Raw genomic sequence first — 25,868 nt, forward strand, 5'->3', positions numbered from 1 at the left:
TTGGAAACTTTGAGAGCTTGATGTTCAACAAAGTGCTTAACATTGTAAGGAAATAGAAAAAAACTGCAAGCAAACCACAGGAATACTGAACCACTAATCCAACAATGCATATTTTCCTTAAAGGCAGTACTCTGATGGGTAGACATTTCGGCTTGAAATGTTTAGGAAACATTATAGGACCCTTATTTAGTTAGTTTCCTTGTGATCTTATGGTTAATGATAGGCATAATGACCACTTCTTTTACGCCCAGTGGAGGTTAAGGGTCATGTTAATCTTCCTTGCTAAGTGATCTAATGGGAGATCTGGAAATTGCTTGCGAGCATAGGGAAAGAGCTGCTTTGTAAGCACTAAATTATGTACTCCTATATGTATCCACGGAGCTACTGTTATTCATGTGAATTTTCCACTAACTTAGAAGCAACACCGCTTCTGGTAAATAGAAGATCAACTTCCAGAATCCCTGTTACATGAATAGGCGGTGTTAGTATCCCAAGCCCCTCCTGCTCAACTGATACCCAGTATGGCAATGTTGAGACCTAGCGGATGAGTTTTTCAGTTGATCTAGCATTTGCAGCTTAAGCAGTGACCACATTTACCACTGTTGAAGAATTACAGTTTACTAAACAAACCATCATAATATTCTTCATTAACAGCCAAAAACATAAAGTGTGCCGTTTTTACAGTATATACAAACACATACCGTACAATTTCAAAACACTGATTCATATTAATATCTAAATACAATTTTTTTTAAATATTTTAACTTCAATCATAATTATATGTCCTTTCTTATATTAGTTTACATGGGCTGCTTTGATGAATAAATAATACAACCCAGATAAGTATTAAGATGGCTCCCAGAAATGTCCAAGGCAAGACAGCCATGCAATATCTCTTAACTACAGCCAGAAATAAGATCGATGGCTTGTTAATTAGTTCAGATTATTTTAATATAAAATATTCGTACAGTATACTACACATGGCTTTGACTGCCCGCTGGCTAAACACAGTACAACTAACTTAAACCAAACAGGTACATTAATCACATCTCTTGTTTAAAAGAGATATTCTGTTAGCAGCAGCTGAAAAAAATCCGATTACGAATGGATATATTTGAAGAAGCTGGCCAAATAAACACACAAACTTCATTAGGAGAGTGACAGTTTTCTGACAGAGGAGATTCCACCTTTAGTGTTCCCTTCAGGAAGGGGTTCGACACCGCAGCAATCAGACTCCCCTCACTACAAATTCTACCCTTCTCGCCGCCCTTCCATCTAGCCTAATAGTCGTTGATCCCTTTGTGCATCTTGCAGCATTTACTCTTTCAGTTAGAGTTAAATAATAGTTAATATTGTGCTAAAGATGAGAGTTAAAAACCCCAAACAGTTCTTGAGGGCTGCTGCTAGGGTGTCATGTTTCAGGCAGATGATTAATGTCAGTCAGGTTTGTGTCATTCAAAATCACACGTATTCTCTCTAGGGAATCTGCTTGTCGGATCTTCTCCAACTGCACCTGCAAGTGAAAAGAGGACACAGTAAGTGCTCGTGAACGCCACCTGGAAACAGATATTACGTATATATAAGTATTTAGTAACGCACAGGGCCTAGATATGCTGAAAAGAGTCCACCCCCTCAACTAATATCAATTTCTTACAAATGCATTGTGCATGTTTGCTATGGTGTTAATTAACTTTGCAAATAAAGATGTTACATAGACACCTTTTGTAGGAGACTGGCTTAGTATATGGTGCGCAATTATTTAAGTGAAGCTCCCTGTACTAATCCAGGTGACCCTTACTGTGAATTTAGTGGTCTTAGACAACCATAGAAAGCTCCCTAAGTAGTAGCCGTGGAGAGCAGCCTCCAGGCTTAGTCCAGAAGGAGTGTTAAGCAGCTTGTTTTACCAGAACTAATCATATGGTGTAGGTAAAACGATAAGAACCACACAGTGTAGTTATAAAAATAAATATATTTATTATACACACACTCACTAACACATTGGTATATCTCCTACCCGAAGATATTGACACCATACACACAATATTTCAAATGTGAAACAGATAATTGAGCCCAAATACACAGTGGTCTCCAGGGGGTGACCAAACCATATACTTAAGAAGTGGAATGCGAACTGCGACCAAAGTCGGGACTTGGACCAGAAGACTAGAAGAAATGGGGACACAAGGAACCACCCAGGTAAGTACTCAGGAACCCCACAGAGGCTGTGTGCAGAGTGGAAACACAGCCACGTACTCAATGCAAGTCAATGGGAAAGTCACAGTTGCAGTTTTTAAGAAGAAGGACCCTTCCCAGTGGACCCTGAAGAAACCCTGTGGAATACTGAAGGTTGGAGAGTCACCCAGCCCTTGGATACCCCAGGAACCAGGATACCAACAACAGGGAAGCCAGGTGCATAGGCGCGAAGTGACGTCAGAAACTGCTGTAGACCACAATGGAGGACTTCAGGAAAGATGCCGCTGGCGAAGAAGGTGAAAGTGTCTGGTGGAATCTAAGGATGGATTCTTGAAGAAGAGTACCTGCAAGCAGAGGGGACAGAGTCTATGCCACTCGGGAGTGGCCAGGAGGCACGGAAGACCGATGAACACAGATGAAGGAAGATGCAGGAGTGATGAAGGTGACTTTGTTGCTGCAGCTGTGAGGACCAGGCAATGCTGTGGAAGACCAGGAGTTGTTCACTATCTGTCCCATGTCCGGAGTCAAGAACCAGCGAGTCGGTGTCGGACTGGAGCACCAACAAGCCTAGGCAGCACCAACAGACGTGGTAAACGAAAAAGAAGCAACGTTGGGACCAGCAAGGTCCAAGGGACTCACCAATTGCAGGAGAGTCAGAGCAGGCCCCTGGCAAGCAGGGGAGTCAACTGGAGCTAAAGAAGACCCTCTAGAGGACCCACAGGCCGAAGGAACAGGAGTCGCAAGAGGACCTGGAGCAGCTCACTAAAGATGCAAGCCCACGGTGCAGAGGATGCTATGAAGACAAAGACCTTGGCAGGAAGAGCTGCCGGAGGCTGGAGCTCCTTGTAGCCTGAAGATCTCCGGAGAACAGAGCCAAAAAGCCTTGGCAACAGCAAGTCGAAGCAGTGCACAGGGGAGCTGTTCCAGCGATTCCGATGAGGGATACTGGCCTCAAACTTGCTGAGATGACGGTGCAGGCCTCAGGGGAGTTGCAGAACCACCACCTGTGTTGCTGAGCCTTTCGGGGTCCGTAGGACGTTAGGAGCAGCAGACCGGCCAGTTTGGTTGCAGTGCCTGCAAACACAGGGAAGTGACTCCTTCACTTCAAGGGAGATTCCTTTGGGTGTCTTTGATGCCCACAGGCCTGGAGACGAACCTGAATGAAGCACAGGCACAGACGATGAAGAAGCCTGTCAGGACGACGAGAGCAGGAGCAGCAGGAGTCTTCATTGGTGCAGTCTCAGTTGCTAGGCGAAGTCAAACAAAGTCCAAAGTGCCCAGATGGTAGAAGTTGAAGTGGTTTCAGGTTTGAATCTTGTCCCACGATGACTCTGAAGAGCCACCCACAGGTAAGCCCTTAAGAACCCCAGCAAAAGGGTTGGGACGATTCAAGGTTCCCTCCCAGAGGAGGGGCTTGACAGAGGGGAGGATACTCCCATTTCCTTGGTCTAGTTTCACGCCAGAGCAGGAGCCAAAGGCTCTCTGAACTGGTTCCAACTGGAGTATGCAAGGAGGGCACTAAATGTGTCCTTCAAAGCAGTCTGGTGGCACTAGCAAGCGGCTTCACCCCAGCCCAATACACCAAGTCCTGTCAGGGGAGGTGGTCACATCTCCCCGCAACAGGAAACCTATTGTTCTACCTTCCCCTGTTCAAGCTTGGCTCAGCGGCAGGAAGGAAGAATTGGGTCTGTGGTCGGCAGCAGCACCGGCTTGCTGGAAGACCCTGAAAGACTGGTACTGAGAATACAGGGGGCACCCCAGGGGAGCCCACAGTACATGAGATCCTATATCAAACACTGGAATCTGTTTTTGGGTAGGATTCCAACATGTTTCATACCAAACATGACCAGTTTAGTGCAGCCAATATATAGTTAGACATCTTGTGATTGACTAGATGTCCACAATATGTATTAAATGGCTGACCGCACATACAAAGTCTGGGGAATCTACTTCACGGTTTGTAGGGGGTGACCTGCTCATGCAGGGCCCCTCACACTTATTACCTAGCATCCTGCCTTCAGGGTTGAAAGGCCTATCGTAGAGTTGATTTAAAGGTTTTAAGTGCAGTGACCTTCAGATATAAGAAAACGTATATCTGTTGTAAGTGGTGCTAACACCAACTTACACAGGCTGCAATGGCATGCCTGCAGTCACAGTTTGAGTGGTCTCTCATGGGTGGCACAATACATGCCGCAGCCCATGAGAGGCCCCCCGGTGTACATATTCCCTGGGTACCTTAGTACCATATACTAGGGACTTAGAAGGGTACACCATTAGCCAATTGGGAAGGTACCAAAGTGCTTACCATTGCCAAATTTAGGAAAGAAGCACAGTGACTGGGGCCGTGATTAGCAGTATCCAGTCAGACTAGTCGGAAAACAGTATAACACCAGCAAAAAGTGGTGGTAACCATGAAAGCAGATCTAACTTTCCTACATCTGTCTTGAACAAGTTACTTACCTCCGGTAAAAATTTATCTGTAAGAGCCATATGTAGTTATAGATTCCTTACCATTAGAATTACCCCCAGGCGTCAGACTGGAGCCAGATAATTTTTTCGTAGCAGTACCCCTTTGAGTCAATAGACAACGCGGCCGTTTCCACACATAACAACGCATGCGTGGTTACCACAAATAGCCTTTACCACGCATACCTTTACTACGAGATACATAGGTAAAGGTAAAATTAAAAAATGGGGATTGGGGGGGTCTACCCCCCTCTCCCCCAAAAAACCTTGCAATTTAAAAGGAGGGTTCTCCAAACCCCTCTTCCCCCCCAAAAAACGCACCTGTTTCCGACACAATGTGGAGGCAATCGGCATTGTTAGAGGAAACGGAAAGACACTTCTGCTTCCTCTTTACGACGTGTGAAGCAGATCGGAGGGGATTAGAGAGGAGAGAACAGAGAGGTAAGGGGGATTTTAGTTTAAGAAATAAAAAATGTTAGGGATGAGGGGGATGTGTAGCAAAGGGGTAAATTTATAGGGTTCAGGGGAGGGGAATTTGAAAAAAGGGTTCAGAGATCACCTTTACCAAGAATATGCCATTAACATGGTTGTACAACGAAAATCGTTGTATAAATATGCATGGTAAAGGCATTTTCGTGGTAAAGGTTATGCGTGGTGATGGCATTCGCGTTGTAACGCATGCCTGGTGAAGGCATGCGTTGCAACGGAATAGATTGTAACATCATACAACCAGTTCTGACACGACTTTCCTAGCCAGAAGTGCAGAGCCATGCAAGACACTGATCAATGGTGCACATAACTAAGGCCCTGTAGGGGAGTTCCTATCCCTAGAAGTCAGTTCGCAGAATGGGGAGGATGGAGTGGGGCGGTAAGGAATCTATAACTACATATGTCTCTTACAGATACATCGGTACCGAAGGTAAGTAACTTGTTCATCTCAAAGAGACTGTAGTTATAGATTCCTTACCTTTAGAATTGATCCCCAGCCATGCCATCCCCAGAACTAGGTCTGAATACTAAGTTCACACCAGCAAGTCCTGGAGAATAGAACAGCCGATGTCGCAGGGATTCTGCTCCTACACAGAACTGTGCATAGAGACTTAGCACCTCAGTGAATTAGGGTGTGCCAAAACTCACCTTAGTATCCAAAATCCCCTACCAGACTAGCAATCAGTGTCTCATTGGTTCTTATGGCTGTGCACCATGCCACAAATTTGTCCCTTCTACACCCCCCAAATGATTAGACAACCCACATCATGAACTTAGAACACCTCAGGTCACGTGGAACACATGAACACTCTTTCGTTATACTAACAAACCAGTACAGAACGAGGAGTAAATGAGGACACGTGCAAGTTTGAAATATTTATTTCTAATGCCGTGTTCTCAGGCGCAGTATCTTAGCTAATACAAGCAAACATATTATAAGCAACAAGGTTATCAGCATAGCTACTATTCCATAAAATACAAAGGGAGAAAGCATGGTAAAATGCTAAAGGGAAGAAGGCTAAATTACACCTAAGTCTTACCCTCCCTTACTAGTATATTATATCTAAAGAAGGTCTCTTTGGGTTTTAGCAGGGCGGCCCCATACCTCTGGTCTTAGTAGAAAGGGATCACATCATCTCCTACACCACCTCTCTGCATGCGGATATTCATCAAGTGTGTGTGCATGCTCTGCGCAGTGCATTATTAAACGCGCCAAAAGCCAGAGTTGGCTACAGCTGCATATGTGTTATGTCTAGACCGTGAGCTGATCAGACCGAACAACAACCACTGTGTTGAAATAACCTTGATGGCCTCTGCACTCACTGTTCAGACATAGCTTACCAAGCAAAGCTGATATTATAGTCAAACATATTATTCTTGTGTGAAGCAAAATATTCTACTAGGCTAAAAGCTTTAATAACAATATGTGCCGTGTGCAGAAGCAGCAGAAAGGTAAAAAGGCGTTTACATTTCTAATAAGCTCATGCTAACTTAACACAGTGTGAAGGCAAAGCCTATCTCCATGACACCGAAAAAGCGGTCTCTCCGGACTTGGCTGTCCAGACAGTAATGTTTTGTGAACGTGTGCAGGCATAACCACATGGCTGCCTGGCAGATATCAATCAGCAGAACTCCAAGCACAAAGCAGTAGTGGCTGCTGTCGCCATGGTGGAGTGGGCGCAGAGTCCTACTGGAGGTTTCTTTTTCGCCAAAGAATAGCAGATTTTGATGTATAGGACAACCCATCGAGGAATGGTATGTTTGCACACAGCTCGACCATACTTAGCGCCCACATAACCCATGTAGAGTTGATCGCCCACCTGGAAATCTTTAGTGTGGTCAAGGTGGAAGTACAGCACACGTTTTGGGTCCAGGCGGTGGAGTCTCTCCTATTTGGAAGGCTGCGGAGGCAGGAAGAAGGTGGGCAATATGATGGTCTGACCTATGTGGAAAGAGGTACCACCTTGGATAGAAAAGAGGGCCTAGTGCGAAGGACCACTTTGTCCGAATGAACAGCAGGAAAGGAAGGCTTGGAGAATAGAGCCTGAAGCTCACTCACGCTGCGGGCAGAGGTGATGGCAAGCAGAAAAGCAGTCTTTAAAGTCAGAAGACGAAGAGGACAATTATGTAGTGGCTCGAAGGGAGCACACATAAGATAAGTTAGGACAAGATTCAAGTCCCATTGGTGCATTACGAAAGAAGGAGGAAACAGAGGAGTAATGCCCTTCAGAAATCTATTTACAATTTGGGACTTGAAAAGAGAAGGCTGATCAGGAAGGCGAAGAAAAGCTGAAATGGCCGAAAGATCACCTTTAAGGGTGCCCAGAACAGAGCCCTGCTGGGCCGAAGAAGAATGAAGAGGAGAACCTCTGAAAGAGGGGCAGAAAGGGGATCCACAGCCTTTGCTGTGCACCATGCCACAAATTTGTTCCTTCTACCATTTTAGTTGAGGGCCGCCTGGCCGCCAAGATAACGTTCCAGACTTTGGGAGGAAGGTCGAGAGCTGTCAACTGTCGCTGCTCAATCTCCACGCAAGGAGGATGAGGCTGGACAAGTTCGGTGAAGGACAGTCCCCTTCTGCGACAGAACATCCTCCCGAAGAGGCAGTATGATCGGGGTAACAGACTTTTCATGCCCAGTCCAGAGCCACAAGAATCACTTTGGCCCGGTTGCGCTTGATCTTCTTCAGCACTCTTGGTAGAAGTGATACAGGTGGAAAGGTATACAGGAGGCAGCAACTCCACTTGCGACGAAAAGTGTTGCCGAGCCAGTGCAGCCTTGTAAACTCCAACGCGAATTACTGCTGACAATGCAGTTCTCTTTTCGGTGGTGAACAGGTCTAACCAAGGCTCTGCCCACTGCTGAAAGAGACCTTGCACCACCTCCGAGTGAAGACGCCATTCTTGATCCATCATGCACGGTGGCTGAGTTTGTCCGCCCTGGCGTTCAGGGAGCCTGCCAGGTGTTGACCAACCTGACGTTCCAGCCATGTCCAAAGGTGAACGGCCTCTTGACATAGGGTCCACGACCCTACCCCGCCCTGTTTGTTGCAGTACCACATGGCGGTGGGGTTGCCCGTGAACACCTGCACTACGCTTCTTTTGAGAGAAGAAAAGAATGCCTTCAGTGGAAGACGGATCACCCGAAGCTCCAGAAGGTTGATGTGGAGCCCAGACTCTGCCGGAGACCAATGACCCCTGATCTCCGCCTCTCCCATGTGGCAGCCCCATCTCAGGAGTGATGCATCTGTCACCACTATAAACTCTGGTTGGGAAAGGGAGAGGGATCTGCTGTTGACTCAATCCTGGTTCGAGAGCCACCACTGCAACTAATGTGCAGTCCCCTCCGAGATCTGGAAAACATCGGAATGATTCACCTGATGCTGTGCCCACTGGAACTTCAGGTCCCACTGAAGAGCCCACATATGCCATCTGGCATGATCCACCAGCAGGATGCAGGAGGCCATGAGGCCCAGCAGCCTCAGGGTAATTCTCACCCAAATCCGGGATAGATGCTGAAACATCGATATCATAGCCCGAATATCCGAGAATAAGCCCGAAACTGCGCTGTATCCAGAACTGCTCCGATGAAAAGGAGCTTCTGAGAGGAAATCAGGTGCGACTTCGGCACGTTGATAGGGAACTCCAGCGAATGCAGGAAGTCCGCCGTAGTCTGGACATGGGAGTCGACATCCTGGGGCGAGCCCGCCTTCAACCAGCAGTCGTCAATATAGGGGAAGACTGGAACCCCTGCTCTGCACAGATGAGCTGCACCCACCACCATCACTTTTGTGAACACCCGAGGGGCACTGGTAAGGCCAAAAGGGAGCACGGTAAACTGAAAATGCTTGTGGCCTACTGTGATCTGTAGGTAATGCCTGTGGGCTGGCAGGGCGGGGATGTGGAAATAGGCGTTCTGCAAGTCCAACGCTACCATCCAGTCTCTAAAATCGAGGGCAGATAGGACCTGAGCCAACGTGAGCATTTTGAACTTCTCCTTCCGGAGGAAGCAGTTGAGGGCCCTGAGGTCTAAGATAGGACGCAGACCTTTGTCCATCTTGGGAACCAGAAAGTAGTGGGAATAGCAACCACGACCTACTTCTGGCACTGTAACCTGTTCAATAGCTCCCTTGGCCTAGAGAGCTGCAATTTCCTGGAAGAGAAGGGCCAAGTGATCTTCGGACATGCAATGGAATGCTGGTGGCATGGAGGGAAGGGTAGTCTCGAAGGGGAGGGAGTAGCTCCTTTGGACTATCTGCAAAACCCACCTGTCTGACGTGATGTTTTGCCAGTGGGGGAGGGGATGGCGTACCCTGCCACCCACTAGCCTCTGTTGGCCATGAAAGGTCGGATTAGGAAGGTTTGGAAGCTGCTGCAGGGGGGTATGGGTGGACCTGCCCACCCGCTGGCCCCCAGACCTGTGTCCCTGGGTCCCGCATCCGCGCCCACGCATAGACTGGGTAGTTTGCATGGCTCTGTGGCTCAATTGGGTGGAACATGGTGGGGCACCCCTCCGTTGCCACAAAAGGGCGAAAGACAGACTGCGTGGGTTGAGAGGTTGCAGCAAGGCCCAAGGATCTGGCTGTAGCCCTAGAATCCTTGAAGAGCTCAAGTGCACAGAACAGGCGACTGCCATCAAAGGGCATGTCCAAAAGGGTGGATTGCACAGCCCCCTAAAAACCAGACGTCCTCTTCCAGGAGTAGTGCCTCAAGGCCACTGACATGGAAACCGTTCAGCCCAGAGAGTCGGCGGAATCCAGCCCACACCGGATGGTAAACTTTGCTGCGTTTCTACCCACACTGACTGCGCAGGTGAGAACGGCCCGGGCCTCCTCTGGGTACGGTAGCAGCACTTGCGCAACCATATCCCACGCCATTTGGGTATAAAGGCCCAAGAGGCATACAGTGCTCACCGACTGCAACTCTAAGCCCCAGAAGGACGTCAGTGAGGGCTTCATTAAAAGGCAGCAGGGGATCCGAAGAGGCCGCTGCCAGCAGAAGCACCTCTGTCAGGAGGTTAGTCTTGCCTACCACCGTAGGAAGTTCAAGACCCAGGGCCATAGCGGCCCTATGCAACACCACTGCGGATGAAGCTCTCGCCTCCGAAGCCACGGTAGGGGGTGAGAGCATGCCATGGTCTGGGAGGTATCCAAACCACTGGCATCACCCAACTCCTCTCACCAGTCTGGCTCTTCAAGCTGGTCAGCTAAAGGGTCAATAGACCTCTCCCAGTCCTCCACACCCTCCTCTGGCTGCCATTCAGGGTGATAGGGAACGGCAGGGATGAACAGCGGTACAAAAGTACCCTTTGGTGTTGGTACCAATGTCAGGCGACGTCGGTCCGGCACCGGGTCCAAGTCAGGGGTGAGGCTGGGGTCAACGCTGATTGGTGGCCCAATCAGCGTTGGGGGCATCGTCACTGGAATTGGATACCGTGAGGTCGTCCGGCGCTGATCCGGATCCAGGCCTGGATACTCGGGGGCCCTCTGGCGCCAGAGCCTCCGGCATCGAAGTCTGGGAGGCCGGTAGGCATGCCAGCAGAGTTGGGCTGCCCAAAAATACTGTGAAGCGCTTCGTAAAAAGCTCAAGCTGGGCAGGGGATGCTCCGGCTCCGAGAAAGGGAGGAAAGCGTGGAGCTGTCCCAGGACTGGGCTCTGAAGACGGAGCGGGAGAGCGACAGCGCCCTGGATCCCGCATTGCGTCGGCCAACGGATGGGGATAAGACAGAGCGACAATGCTTCTTTGCCTTCTTCTTGCGCTTCAACTTACCCGAGGAGTGTGAAGACTTTGAGGATGAGGGGTGGTGGCTTAGCGACCTGTCCGAGGCCTTCCTCTCGACCGAGAACTCGAACGACATGGAGCAGACTGTCGGGCCTTCAAGAGCTTTCGGGATGCTCCCGCAAAGATTTCGGATTCATAACCCGGCAGTTGGAGCATTACTTCGGGTCGTGGTCGTGCTTCAGGCACCAGAGGCTGACATCAGCTTGTGACAGGAGTCACAGGGCTTGAAGCCGATACGGCGAGGCTGGCTGGCACAGAAAAAGCAGAACTGGTGTCCGCGCACAGGAGCAGCGTCTAAGTAGACCCCACAACGTCATCCCGGCGGCCGAGCCGCTGAACGCGGAGTCGACCGACGCCACCTACTGACACGCAGGGGTACAGCTACAAAAAGATTCTCAGGAGTCAGTCTGACACCTTGTGGGTAATTCGAAAGGTAAGGAATCTATAACTACAGTCTCTTTCAGATATTTCTTGCTATCCTCTGAATATACCAACATAGATTATATAGAAGTTTGTAGTTACATACAGGGAGATGACGTTTTAAAAGTAAAGCCCAGTGCTTGGTACTACATTGAGAATATATTGCTAAATGTGCGTATTTTGAAATACCTGAAAAGAAAACCATGCTAATGACAGACTTTTATAGAAGCACATCAGTTTGTCAATACAAATAAATAGGAAAATGTACACAATAAGTTGCATCTAATTGTTGAAATAAGCAGAGAAAGTACTTTTTACCTGCAAGGTCTGAGAAAGCTTAACAAAGTCTCTTTGCACTTGTTCACTGACATCAAGTTCAGTCTGTAACCGCTGAGCTTTATTCCTGTCTTCATGCATAACCTGTTCCAGACTATTCTGTAAAATCAAACAATGGCAAACATGTTGAGTTCACAGCAACAAAAGTCAAGCCTGTAGTAAAATTTCACAACTATAAGTTGCCAAGTGATGCTTCCGTAATATTGTAGAGCACTTTCTATGGCAGAGTTCATAGCGTCATAAATGACATTGCTGAATTTGATTGTACCCAATTCATAAACATCAGAAAGATGAATGGGTTGGCCAGCTCCACTGAGATTTATGCTTGTGCCTTTCAAGACCTGATCAAAAGGCCACATTATCCACTTGAATTACCTTACCATCACTTAAACAACATTTTTTGACTGATTGTGATCTAGCAGATAAACATAGTCAATGCACCATGTTCTGCAAAGCCATCTAATTCACATCCGCTGTGCCTATTGCAGAATGGGTGGCATAGCACAAATGAATGTGAGAAGTGAAGCTGACAGGACATCAGGTTATTCTGTAATTTATACTAATTTCCTCAAGGTAGGTTCTAAATCAAAATTATTCGAATCAACCTAATCCTGAAGCCGAGGAACAAGGTCAGTGAATATGGAGACACCTTACTTATTTCTGTAAGTAACACATATAAACTAATTTATGCCACCATAATGGCTACACAGCTGGAAATTTTTATGAGCCGACTCCCTAAACTGTCTTAAAGAAAAACTAGCTATTGAGGTAATAATAGAAGGAGAATATGACAACAGTGAAAGTCTAAGGTAATGAATGTCTTATATTCCTTATGTAGTTCAATATTATACTGAGTTGATGTATAGATCTTAATGGGGTGAATTTTGGCAACTTCTTAACCAGTTTCTGAACAGTTAATATGACCAAGATGCATATTTTCATTACTAGCTAAGATTAGGTTTCCTAAAATACAGCCCTCAGGTTGCCACTTAGAAACCAGGTAGGTACCTGACTGAACACCTCAGAGCTAATGTACTCAGTTAAGAATGGCAAGTTCAGAGTTTGTTTTGGATTAGGAAACGGAACAAAGCATGCTGTGACAATTCAAAGTTAAAGCCATAACATACTTGGAAAGCACTGGTTTTGGGCACAGGGAATACCACTGGCAGGATATGTGGGACAGCAGACACTTTCATAATGCAAGCTATGATTATGTAGGACTTTATATAAGCATAAGGGCTTAACAATGCTCACTTTTGGTAGCTTGTCCTGAGCAGCAATATGATACCCAGAGAACATATACATAGGTGTTGAGACAGACCAAAACAAAAAACACTACAGCAACTTTAAAGCTACAGCCAATGTTTGATTATCAAACAGACCTTGCAACAAGAAAGACTTAACTTAAAGAGGTTATATCTTAAAGATATCAAATTTCTGTTGTAAAAGTGATACAAGGACAGTGTTACAGGGATTCTCCACATACCCAGAACTATGCGCAGGAAAACAGGACCTCAGTTTGTAGGGGCTAAGCCTTCCTTCCGCCTCAGTACCCAAAATCCCAGAACCGACTAGCTATAGTGTCTCATTCGTTCTCCTACATAATCACGAAGCTACAAATGATTAGACAACCCAGAACACAACACTCCCTCCCGACTCTCTCAGTAATCATAGTAGCAAGACATACCCTTTCGCTCACTCATTCGAACTTGTCCACAATAAGAATAGACAGTCATGGTTATAGATCAAAATATTTATTTTAACTATAGTGCTCTATAATGCAGTATACAAGCCACTACCAGCAGTAAAACACATACATCTAAAACAGTTAGCATTGTAGCAAGTCCATAGACTGTGAAAGGGGATGTCAGCATATATAGACAGTGAATAAAGGACTATAAGGCCTAACCACCCTCCCCTTGGAAAGAAGACTTTTTTATATAAAAGAAGATCTCTGGCCTTTGTCAGCAGACCCCATACCTTAGTGCCTGGATAGTAGTTTTATATCATAGGAACTGCATAGATCTTCTCCCTGGAAAGGTCCCTATCCAAGTGTGTATTAAACGAGCATGCATCCCCATAATATCAAACCACGAGTTTACAGCAGCCGCAGTTGTGTAGCATGTGCTAGGGACTGACCAGAACAGAATAACAAGGGGCATTCATTATCGACCTTGTAGTCCGTGTTCAGACTAAACTCCAGGCACAGGCAGAGAATGCAGAAAGCAGAAGGTTCTCATGTGAAAGACACACATTGCAAAATAAAGTCATGTAGTAACGTGCGCAAAAATAGCATCAGGGCAGCATAGCTCATGCTAACTTAGCAATGTCGACAATGACCCCAACGGCCATATGACAACAGAATGGTAGATAGGTGTAGGTGATCAGGGCCCAGGAGGTGGTTTGTCCACACTAATGTCTCTAAGTTTAGACTCAAAACTATTTATGCAGCAAAGAATCCTGCCAGTGGATGAAGCTGAAGGCTATATTTTAGTTTATAAGAACTCACAGATGCTGATTGACAGCCCTTGATAAGCTGTGAACATAGGGGGGAACAAATGCACTGTTAATGACCAAAGACATATGTTGTTAGCACTGCTCCATAGTAATTTCCTTCTGTACGTTACAGCCTGAAAAATATGACTGCATCTCAGCAGCACTGAAAACAATATATTTGGTGGCACTGAAGTTTAAATTGGGGGTGAACACAAAAATCTCCATTGGCTAACACAGGGTTAGAGGTAGCCCACTCAGCCTACCTACCTTATGAATGCATTATCAATCAATCAATCAATCATGGACATTTATAGAGCGCTCTACTTACCCGGAGGGTCTCAAGGCGCATTACGTAGCTGGGTACTGTAAGGTATCAAATTAATCATGGCATTAAATCTACCCAGGTGGAATTCAATGGCACTACTAAAGAAATGCAACTTTCTACCATTCTGTGACCCAGTTGTCCAGTACACTCATGGGCACTGGGCAATAGACTGCATTCTACCCGCCTGGGGAGTCGTGTGAACTGTGGGATTGCTAGATGCCACACATAGCTGGATAGTCGTCACCAAAAGGGAGGTAACCTGGTAGCCCATTGGCTGATGATCACGTCATCCCCCCATGGCACTTTCTGGGAATAAATATGGCAAATCTGTGACCCTCCACCTCAGATCACGTTGGAACTGGGACAAGGACTGCCCTGCTGCCCCCTGCACTGCACAAAGAGAGGCGCACCATCTACTAGACTGCGCAAAGTGAGACTGCACTGTCAGCTGGACTGCACCTGCTGCAACTTGGGCTAGAGAAAAGAGGGCAGTGCCTCTGGCTCCTGGCTCGTGGAAAGGTCGTGCCACAGCCAGAGAGACTCAAAGTTACAGTGGACAGACCCCCTGCAACCTGCACAAGGGTCAGCACTGCTGAAGTAGCCCACACTGGCAAGTGCACACCGCAGAAGATTCACTGCTAGCTGCTGCTGCGCTCCCCAAGAGTCCGATCCTCGACAGCCAAAAGTTGCAACCCACTCAGTTGGACCCACGAGTGCTGTCAGAGTCCAGATTGGTCACCCAAGAGGAACACCAGCCCCCACCAAAGGATTTCGCTGGGACCGCTGTTCACCATGACCAGTATCACAGCCGCAGCTGGCCTTCTATGGTCTCAAAGAGGACATTGAGGTATTCTGACCTCTGTGGCTAAAGTCGCCCCACTGGACCTGTGGACCCAGGTATAACCACAAAAGCACCATAGTCGACCGCACAGCACCCGAAGCATCTTCATCTCCTGCATCAGGACCGCTTCACTGATATCTATGGCGGTTGTTGACCAGGTAACTGTCCAAATCTACCCAAGCCCCCCCTCCCCGATATCCTCCATGTCGGATTAGGTGGCCCAAGTCTGGCCACAGCAGTTGAAATAACCTTTACAAACTTTTCAGAAGGCTTCCATATTCACGCCAGCCAATGCTGGTTTGTTGTTGGATTAAAAACTACGATTTGTTTAAATATCGGTATATCCAGAACACTCCGGCGGATTTTGTTAATTTTGAACTCTAAAAATTCATAAACATATAATCTACTTTCATAAATCTTAAAACTCCTTGGCAACCAACAATTCCTGCACCTTGAGGTACTATCACAAACAGAGCCATCCACAGCGAGCAGAAACAGTGTCTGAAAGGGAACCATAGCTAACGAGAATCAGGTCATATTAAGTCATTCATGCATTTCAAGAGGCCTGGCTCAGCCCATGTCGCTACATCACCAATCTTCCTAGCTTTCTTTAGGGATCCTTAGAAGCTGCCAATGCCCAAACGGTTATTGTATTTCAATTAGCATAGGATAACTGGACTGTTTTTCAAAGCAGATGGTGTAATACCCTCATAAATTGACTCACTGGAAATTAATAAAGATAACAGGTCTCATATATCGGAAACCATGCCCAATAGTTAAAATCCCTTTTCAGATGTGAGTGCTAAACCTCCAAATAGTGGTGAGAACCCGGCACAGGTTGCATGGTGGCCCAAACCACCATATTGGTCGCTACCAACATAGTGAACCAAATACGGGAAGAGGAGAACCTGAGGATGGAGGATCTGCTGAAAGGGCCTGAGATATACTTCTTCAGGCTCCAAGCTTTTTCAGAGGGGTAGGTCAGCTCACCCGCAACGTTTTATTGAAACATAGTTAAGAGGAATAATTCCTCTTAACTATGGTTAAAAATTCCTAGTGCTTAATTACTGAAAGAGCACACTGCAAGCATACCAATAGATCTACCCAAATCTATAGTAATAATTATAATGAATTATATGTCCAGAAACGAAAAGGTAATTGAAGTTATGTGCACCACTCATTACAAATCTTACCGCATCTGGATCGTCCTGGACCACACAAGGGCAGTCCATCAACAGAGGAAGTTGAAACCATCATCAGATATCCTCTATTTGTCCTATATCCAAGCCAGACTCAAGGTCTTGTTTCGTGCCAAAACATTCTTTTTTTAAATGCCAGAGGAGGCATGGGAATGGACTGAAGAGCGACCCATGATTCAAAGGCGTGGAGGAGGATGCATTTGTGACCTACACCAAAGAGATCTATGAAGCTGTTGTTACATAGCAATGACCAGCACTAACCATCAGAGACAAGACATCCAACAGTAGGTCCTTCCCATCATAAATGGGAGTAATGATGAACCCCCCACCCCCAGGCACCTCACCTGAATCAAGGGGACATGTACTAAGCCAGTTTGTAGGAAATTTGCCTTTTCTGAATGCTCACCCCAGATATTTTGCCTTTTTCAGGACCTTTTTTCTGCTGGACTAAAAATTCTGTGCATTGTTACCCCTTGCTAAACGTGAGTAACGTGTCCATGATCCACTTTAAACCTGGTTATATTGGCTTACTCCACACGGACACATTTAACATGCCTATACATCCCTAGAATATGGTGTAGGAAATGCACCCAGCGCCTCTATGTTAAATGAATGGGAACTGTGGACTGCAGCACCTATTGTGTCAGCCACACAGTGGGCAGGGAAAACATGGCTTCAGGCCTACCATTGTAGCCTAACATTTATTAAGAGCCCATTTCAATGATAAAGGTGGGTTTTTTAGTAAATTATGAACTTTTAGAAAACTATCTTTTTCCTGCCTGAAACTACTTAGGGCTAATTTACATTAGCTCTCCAGCACCCGCCAATCAACATTTTGACCTTAAGAAGGTGTGAAATCTGCTCCTAGTGATGGGAGCAAAGGCCTGGGATGAGCCTGTGGATGTGCTTTCTTTCCCTGCCAGGAAGTCCAGTTGGGGTGGGCGCAGGGACATAATTAACTTTAAAGGGGCCTGCCCTGTCCCAAGTCAATGAGCGGTGACACCTGAAAAGGCTCTGCGATTTTCTTCATAGTCAGGCTGGCAACAAATAAAGTGGGAGGCAAGCTAACCTTAAAACCAGTTGTAAGTGACCACAGAGTAGGTGACTGCTTATTACCCTGGCCACACATCTGGGTAGGCACACAAGCTATGCACAAGGGGCGAAGATATTCCCCATCTTGGCTTTAGGATAAAGTGCACTGTGGGGTTGTTTGCAGTAGGGCAATCAGAAACTACTGCAAAAGTGGATAGGGTTGTCCCTGGAAACTTTTACCCAAGTGGTAAGGAAAGAGCCAGGAGCCTGCAAAACCATGTCCCCTGCAATTCAACTTTATAACTATCAAGCCAGAGGGGTTGCTATGTATGGTGCAGAACTATGGGGTCACAAGGACTTAGAAGGCCTTAGGGTGGCAGAAAATAGTTTCCTGCGACAATTTTTGCGTCTCCCGGTCAGTACCCCACTACTTCCTCTTAGAATGGGTGTGAGTCTCAGGCCAAACTCCAATGGGATTGGTGTTTCACAGATCCCATATTGGAGAAGGATCAGGGCCACTCCTGAATTGTAATCCCATAGACTAGGGTTGGGAGAAATACTCAATTGGCCTGGGTCAATAAATTTAGCATGGCTAAAGTATGTGGGTGAAACCTTGAGGGCCATGGGTAACAACATTCAGTGGAAGGCCCCTTGAGAGTTCTCCATATCTACCGCAAATACTGTTCATAGGAGAATTTATTTACAGTTTAAGCAGGATACCTTGTTATCTACAACTTCATTGGGTTCTATGACTGATGCTTTCCTACAATTGAAGGATGACCACAGCACAGAGGGGTCTCTTGATGAGATTGAGAATGCACAGGCGAGGAAGTTGTATATGCAGTTCTGGTTTGGGACCCTGCTGGAAAATGCATTTACTGCTGGCTGGGCTGGCCTAAAAAGAAAGACTCAAATGACTTGCCCAGTATGCGGAAATTCCTCAGAGGCTGTGGTACATATTTTAGTTTTTCTACCCAGTGCACACGCTGTAATTTCAGAACTAGGCACTACCTGAAGCTTTTAGGATTCTGCAATCAAACACAAGGGGGCTCACAGTCTTAGCTGTTTCTAGATTTTTATATTGAATGTGGCGGTTCCGGTACAAATTTTGACCCAAAACATCCAAATTATTAACTGCATAAATCTTATCGGGCATGTGGGAAAGCTGCTTCCTACTAATGCTTTCTATATTTTTATATTATACATATTTGAATTATTTTTATTATTGATATTGATTATCATTTCATTAATTGTTGTATGATGGTCTTTTAGTATGTATTAAATCATTTTAACCTTTTCTTGCAAACTGGATATTTTAAACTGTACTTTTATGGCTGATATGCTGAAATAAAGATTGTAATAGTGATTAAGTGTTTTTCAAGTAACATACAATAAGGTGTGTAGAATACACAAGTGGTTAAATGCAAGGTACAGAAGGGAAAATAACCTGCATTTGAAGGCGAGGGAGTCATTTCAGGAGCTATCAAACATCTAGGGGTGGTTACCCATAGATGCAAGCTTTTGCTTAAAGAGATGGGTCTTCTCTTCCTTCCAGAAGTGAAGCTGGACGGAGGGATCTGGTTATTGAGTTCCAGATCCTTGGTGGGGACAGGTAAAGATCTGTCACAGTTTTCTCATTCCTGCATTTTCTGGTCCACAGTTGTGCTATACTGGAGCTGCAGATGTTGCATAGCTCACCAGATACCTTCATTTTGCTTGCCCGGCATGGTGAGATGCTTGAATTACTACTTTGAAGATGATACAGTGCACTTTGAATGGTACTCAGCTGGATACAGGGATTCAGTGGAATTCTCAGAGGGCTGAGGTCATCCTGTCAAACTTCTTCAATACCTGGTTTAAACAAACCAGAACATAGAGCAGCCTTTTTAGAACAGTGGGATGTGAATCTGTTTGAAATGACTAAGATCATATATATAAGTTACTTACAAAGAGAACACTAATAAAGCAAATGTATGTGAAATTAATGTCTATTGTATGAGTTTCTTCAGCTTGGGATCTCTGGATGGCCAGGTCATCCATAGTGTCTAAATTAAATAGTCCCAAAGGATTTGTGGGGAAAGGTTGATGCTTAATTCTTTTTTGGAGCTGGACCATGAGTTTTCATTAACCCCTTGGATGGTATGGATGTACTGGAAACATCCTCAGCGCCGGTTCTCAGGTGCTGACGACGTGTCCAGCATGTCCTAACGCCCCCCGTAAGGGAAGCGCTGGGGCTCCCCCCTCCATGTACTCCCACGTCACCAGTCCCTACCAGGGATGGCAGCAGAAGCACTTCCGCTGCTACCTCCAACCCCTCTCCGGCGATCTGATGATGTCAGCAAACACACGGTGCACTGACGTCATCAACAGGCACCCAGGAATTGCTGTCAGCCATTTGCCTCCAGCACGTCCAGGGAGGAGGACCTGTTTTAAGTAAGTCCTCGCTCCCGGGAGGGCAGACAGACACCTGGGAAAAGGAAAAAGTTTTCCTTTCCCCTTGTGTCTTTCTAACCCTTTCGTTGCTCATGACGGAACGGTTCCGTCATGAGCATCGGTCGAGCTGTGCTCATGACGGAACCGTTCCGTCATGACCACGCCCGTTTTCATTAGGGCCCAGCACCTTCGGTAAATCAGGGCAGCACGGATGAGGTTAAAGTACATTCCTGCTGCAGGATTGTGTGTGGGAACATCTGCCACTTTTTAGGCCAATGTACCCCGAGGTAGAAGCCACTAGACACCAGGGATTTGTTTGTGTGTATGGGGAGCGACTTCTTAGGCAAGTATCGCTCCCCATGAAGGGCACAATTTCCCTTTGTATCTGCCCCCTGGGGGTAGAGTGGCAATTTACGGGCCGATGTCCACCCAAGAGTGGTGCAAAACCACTAGACCTTTATAGATTTTGGGTAAGGGACACTTCCTAGTATTGCCTATACATGTCCTTCGTTTCCAGTGCCCAGCTTTCAGCATGTCAGATGTGTGGGCCGGCGTGTGCCTGACTGTATGGCTGGTACTGTGTGTAAACTTGTTTTTGGCTTATGTATGACTGTTGGCTTGAGTAAGGGACACATCACAATGGGGTACCCATTTATTGCCTTTGTTATGTGCTAATACCCTTGGGCGCAGATCGGATAGTTGTGACACTGATCAGCCCCAAGGGCAGACTTCATTGTGTTTTATGATGGTAACAGTTTTATTTCTTGTTAGTTGCCAACTTAATGTTATATTTCTTTTTAGAGTAGTTCAAAGCCTTTGATTTCCTTGGTGCTGACTCCTACTTGCAATTACCGCATTAATAGAACTGCAGATTGTGTAGTTGCATGTATTTGGTAAGAAAACATTTTTGCACCGTTTACTTCAAATGAGTATCATTTCCCTGCATGATTTTTGTTTTGTTTTAATGGTGTAATATTTACAGCACATTTAGGTTCTGTTTTATTGTGTGCCAGGTTCACTTTGGATTTGTGCAAGATGTGTACATCAGAGAAACTGTCCATCTGTCTTTAGCAGATGAACAAGTGGATGGCAACCAGCTGTCTGAAACTAAATGCTGATAAAACGGAGGCTATAGTAATTGGAAATAACCCATCGCTCTAGGATCATCTCCTCTGGCCCTCGTGCCCTCATGCCTGGGTGATAGCTCTAGGATCATCTCGTCTGGCCCTCATCCCCAAACCAGAAGTAAAAAGCCTCACGGTATTAATGGATAAAGATTTGACCATGGCATCCCACGCAAAGAAAATGGCAGACAAGTGCTTTTGCCTCCTGAGAGCAATCAGAAAAACGCTCAAATAGCTACCTGTGGAAACTCAGATTACAGCAGTACAAGGCTTTGTACTTTCAAGCTTAGATTATGGCAATTCTCTTCACCTAGGCAGCTCTGCCTATGTCTTTATATTAAAAATGCTGCAGGCCAAGTATTGCAGGCCTACCAAAAACGCAATCTATACGTTCGGCTCTAGTAAGCATCCACTGGTTTTGAATACAAAGCCTTTTGCATACTCATAAGGAAAAACATGCTCACGGTCCACATATTCATAGTCGTCTTATAACCTAGTATAACAATGCGAGAGAGCTAGGATCAAACAATCTCTCCCTCCTGGCTATCCCCATAATCAAAAGAGCGAGATGTGGAGATTGGTCATTTGCCTATTTATTATCTAAGCTCTGGAACGTCCTTCTTATTCACACCAGAACCAACAGTAATTTGCTAAGCTTCAAGAAGCATCTGAGGACCCACATGTTCACGTAATTTGCTCACTTACACCCTCACGATCCCTGCTAGTGCTGGGAAGCCAGTTTCTGGGTAGCCAAGAGCTCTACAAGAAATCACAAATAAAATAAATAAATATGTATTGTGTGGTCTTTTGTGCAATTTTCTTGTTTTTCCTTTCTAGTGGGATATTGTTGGTGCTTCCTGTGTATGTGCAGAGTAGGTGCCGTTGATCCTCAGTCTAGCGTTCTGTGGCAAGTGAGAAGTATTTTTGGAGTTTTAAGTACATTGTGTGGTCTGTATTGTTATTTATCTACATCATTAAACATCAATAGTTATATTTACTGTTTGATACAGCCAGCTTGTTGAGTTCGAATTTGACACAGTGTTTATTATTGTTGCGTTTTCTTAGCAAGCATGATGGCTGCCCACAGGCATCTGAATCTGAGTTTGAAAATGTATCTGAGACTGACTCTGCATGTTAGGCAAAGGATCAAGTTAAAGGTTCTGGGTGTTTTTATCCTGTCTGAGCAGAATCATCTGATGATGTATCTACTATTAGTGCTGATGAAGTGCCATTTTTAGAGTAGGACACTGATATGCCAGACGTGCAGCAAGAGCAAGCTGGATTGCAACCAGGAGTGGAAGGCTTGCTACTGGAAGTAATGAACACTGGGTTGCCCCTAATATGGTGCAGCCTGTTTTGACTGACTTTAGTGGTATTGCTGTGGGTACAGCCAATACAGAGAACTTTTTGCCCATCAATTATTTCTAACTGTTTATTGATGATTTCTTTTATGCATGCTATTATTGAGCAGACTAAATTGAATTCAGAACAGTTTTGAGGGATAACACTACCACACTGAAGAATCACTTTAGAGTTACCTGGTAAACTCCCAAAAATTTTCATGAGATTAAGTAGTTCTGGGGTTTAATTTTATTGATCGGACTACTACAAAAGCCTTCACTGTCTTAATATTGGCCTTCTAGTCCCTTGCTGGACACTGCATTATTTCGCAGCAACCATGAGTTAAGAACAGTATTGCTTCTGCGGCGGATGCTGCATTCTATGGATAATGCTACAGTGGTGTCAAGAGATTATCCTGACTGTGACCACCTCTTTAGGATTTGGACTGTTCTTGACCATTTAGTGGTTTGTTTCTCAGAGATCTATATTCCAGGGAGTGACATTTCTGTGAATGAGTCTCTGTTCAAAGGCTGGTTAGTAGATGGTTGTCCAGTAACGTTCCCAGCAAGAGAGCACTTATGGTATTAATATGTATATGTTGTTTGAAAACACCATTGGATAGGTGTATAATTTCAGAATGTTCTCTCGTAGGGATTCTTCAATTGTCCACCATAGAAGCCCTTACACTTTTGGAGCCAGTGAAAGAATTGAGTGGGAACTTGACAGAGAACTTTTTAATCAAGGTCACCATTTATATGTGGACAATTTCTACACAGTAAAATTATTTAAGTATTTGTTCAAGAAGGACACTTTGGCATGTGGCACAATCTGCTAAAACCATAAAGGTTATGCAAAAGACCTTGTGTGTAAAATAAGTCAAAGGGGGCAGAGCAGTGCCTTGCATAGTACTGAATATCTTGCCTTGAAATTTTCAGATATAAGAGATTTCCACATGCTCACAACTATTCATGATGAAAGCACTTCACCTGTGACTGTTTGGGGTCAGGTAGTAGAAGTGCACAGGTCTGTGTGCATTTTAAACGAACTATAACAAGCATATGGGAGTTATCCAAGATCATGCCCCAGATTCCAAGATTAGTTTTGTACTGTTTAGTTGCCTGTATTATGCAGCCTTGTTACAGTTGAGCAGCCAAGTGTTCCGAGAGTCGGAGTAGTGGAGGATGTGGCTAGTTAGAAAGATCCAACACACACTAACGAAGGGACGAGAGGTACTATCCTTCCTTATCAAATATATAAACACACAAAAAAGGAAGAGGAAAATAAAATTAACCTCGATTCTCTATGGGAAACCCTCAATGGTTTTAAAAATTGCTCTCAAACACTAATTAATGTCATGCTTCATCATAGGGTAAGCAATAACACTCTGGGACAGCCCAATGCTTAGAGTGGAGCAAAAATAAAGTTTGTTTGTCCAAGGGCAAAAATAGCCATACAAAAGTGGGCTGCTGCAAACACAATAACCTCAAACCCCCCTAAGAGAGTACTTACCGTATTTTATTATGGGCTGCTGGCAAGGTTAAAAAATGTCAGTCGTGGAATGCCTGGACTTTAATACTGTGTACCCTTGAATATTGTGTTTATGAACACGTTCCGGCCTTCCAACTAAGTGTAAGTGCCTGTGGCTGCCTGTTACTTGCGTTTGCTGCTCACTATCTCCGCATTCTTTGTACATATTGCTGCTATATTAGTTTATCACAAAATATTTTAGATGGTTTTTAACATTTTTTAAAACTGTTGGGCTAAACTGCTTTTAACGTTCCTACCTGTTGCTCCCACTCCGTGTCTCATTTGCTGTACTTCCCGCTCGGCCCTGGCCGTACCCGGATGTTAGGCGGGTCCGCATTGCACAAGGGGTTGACGCGCTAGTTGTTCTCTCACCAGAAACTACTTAAGTCACACTGTGGCGTCCGCGCAGCGGGTGCGCCGCTGGCGCGGCGAAGGCAAGCCCGTCTGCGCCCGGAGTGCGCCCAGCACCAGAACCCCTGGCCTTTTAAAATCTGGGACATACAATAGTCAGCAGCTGCTGGACCTAGATTTAGGTTCATGCAGACAGCATAACATAACTCTGCAGGACAAGCACTTAGGTGAGCTTGTCTGCCCAAAATGCTCCTATCGTGTGAATGAAAGCATTGTTAACAACCATGACCAAGCGGGAGGAGGGGGAGACTCTCGAACGCTGATATGTCGGACGCCCTGAAGGACAGAGTTGCAGGAGACATACTTAGTGACTCTCCCGAGCAAGACCTGCACAGAGGCCCCATGTCAGCTCAAGAAAAGTATATACAATGCGTTCTGGTGAATGTACGGTCTGTAGGGAAACACAAATATCAAATTGAAGATCTGATTCAAAGTACAAAACCTGATATAGTCTTCCTGACTGAGACCTGGACAGATAAAGCCTCAGGTCCAGACTGGAATATAGCGCTACCAAAGGTCTATGCAGTCACTTCACAGGACAGGGAGGAAGGTAGAGGAGGGGGCATAGCGATAATCTACCGGGAATATTTAAAATTGAGAACAGAAGCCATCTTGGATTTACCTGCGGAAGCACTGTATTTTACCATTAATTTAAATAATCTTTTTAACTTTCAAGGACTCTTGATCTACCGCCCACCTGGACCCAAGGCCGCTTTTGCACAGACACTAATGACACATGTGGAGTCCTATACAGACTCTCATCCCTTTATAATTCTTGGGGATTTTAACTACCACTTGGAACTTATTAATAATGTTGTACTTGGGTATAATATTAGACAATTGGGCAGCTTTTGTTTTTAGCCAGATAGTTCAGGAATCCACCCATCAGGCAGGCCACACTTTAGATGGTGTCTTCTCTAATAATGTAGAGACGAGTCTGTCCAGAGTGACTGCCCTCCCATGGTCAGACCACAAAGCGGTCCATTTTAATATCATCGCTAAATTCAAACGAAAGCAGTAAAGGTAAAGACCAGACGCTGGAACAAAGTTCTAGCTGATGACTTAGAAACAGCCCTTAGTCAATTCCCCCTCTCGCTGGCTAAGGACAATAATGATGCAGCGTCTAGGTTTAATAAATGACTCCTGACAGCAGCTGATCCTGTGGCACCTGAAAAATGGTTGACAGTTAAGAGATCAAAGCTTTCGTCACCCTGGTATAGCTCTGAGCTGAAGGGCCTAAAGGTAAACTGCAGGAGAGCAGAACATCTTTGGCGACAAGACTATAGCAAAGTTAAGAAAACAAACTATAATCTTGCTCTCCAACAGTACAAAGAGGCAATTATTGCCGCTAAATGACATTTTTATACGACTGAAATTGAGGAAGCTGGTAATTCCTTCAAAGAGCTCTTTAAAACGGTTACCCTGCTCTCCAAATCTCAGCAAGCAAACACGTTC

The 25,868-nt window shown here is 45.5% G+C and overlaps 1 protein-coding gene across 1 annotated transcript in view; it reads right to left on the reverse strand.

Annotated features, from left to right (window-relative positions):
• Window positions 1-602: 602 nt before the first annotated feature.
• The window catches only part of RABEP1 (rabaptin, RAB GTPase binding effector protein 1), an 899,286-nt gene continuing 874,020 nt past the window's right edge, over window positions 603-25,868 (reverse strand). Inside the window, exons 17-18 of the mRNA XM_086954813.1 lie at window positions 11,667-11,783; window positions 603-1,513 (exon numbers count right to left, since the gene is read on the reverse strand). Coding sequence (XP_086810939.1) covers window positions 1,412-1,513; window positions 11,667-11,783 — 219 coding nt within the window. The 3' untranslated portion in view covers window positions 603-1,411. The remainder of the gene's footprint in view (window positions 1,514-11,666; window positions 11,784-25,868) is intronic.

The sequence above is a fragment of the Lissotriton vulgaris genome, chromosome 2_1 (assembly GCF_964263255.1).
Source record: "Lissotriton vulgaris chromosome 2_1, aLisVul1.2, whole genome shotgun sequence".
Lineage (NCBI taxonomy): Eukaryota > Metazoa > Chordata > Amphibia > Caudata > Salamandridae > Lissotriton > Lissotriton vulgaris.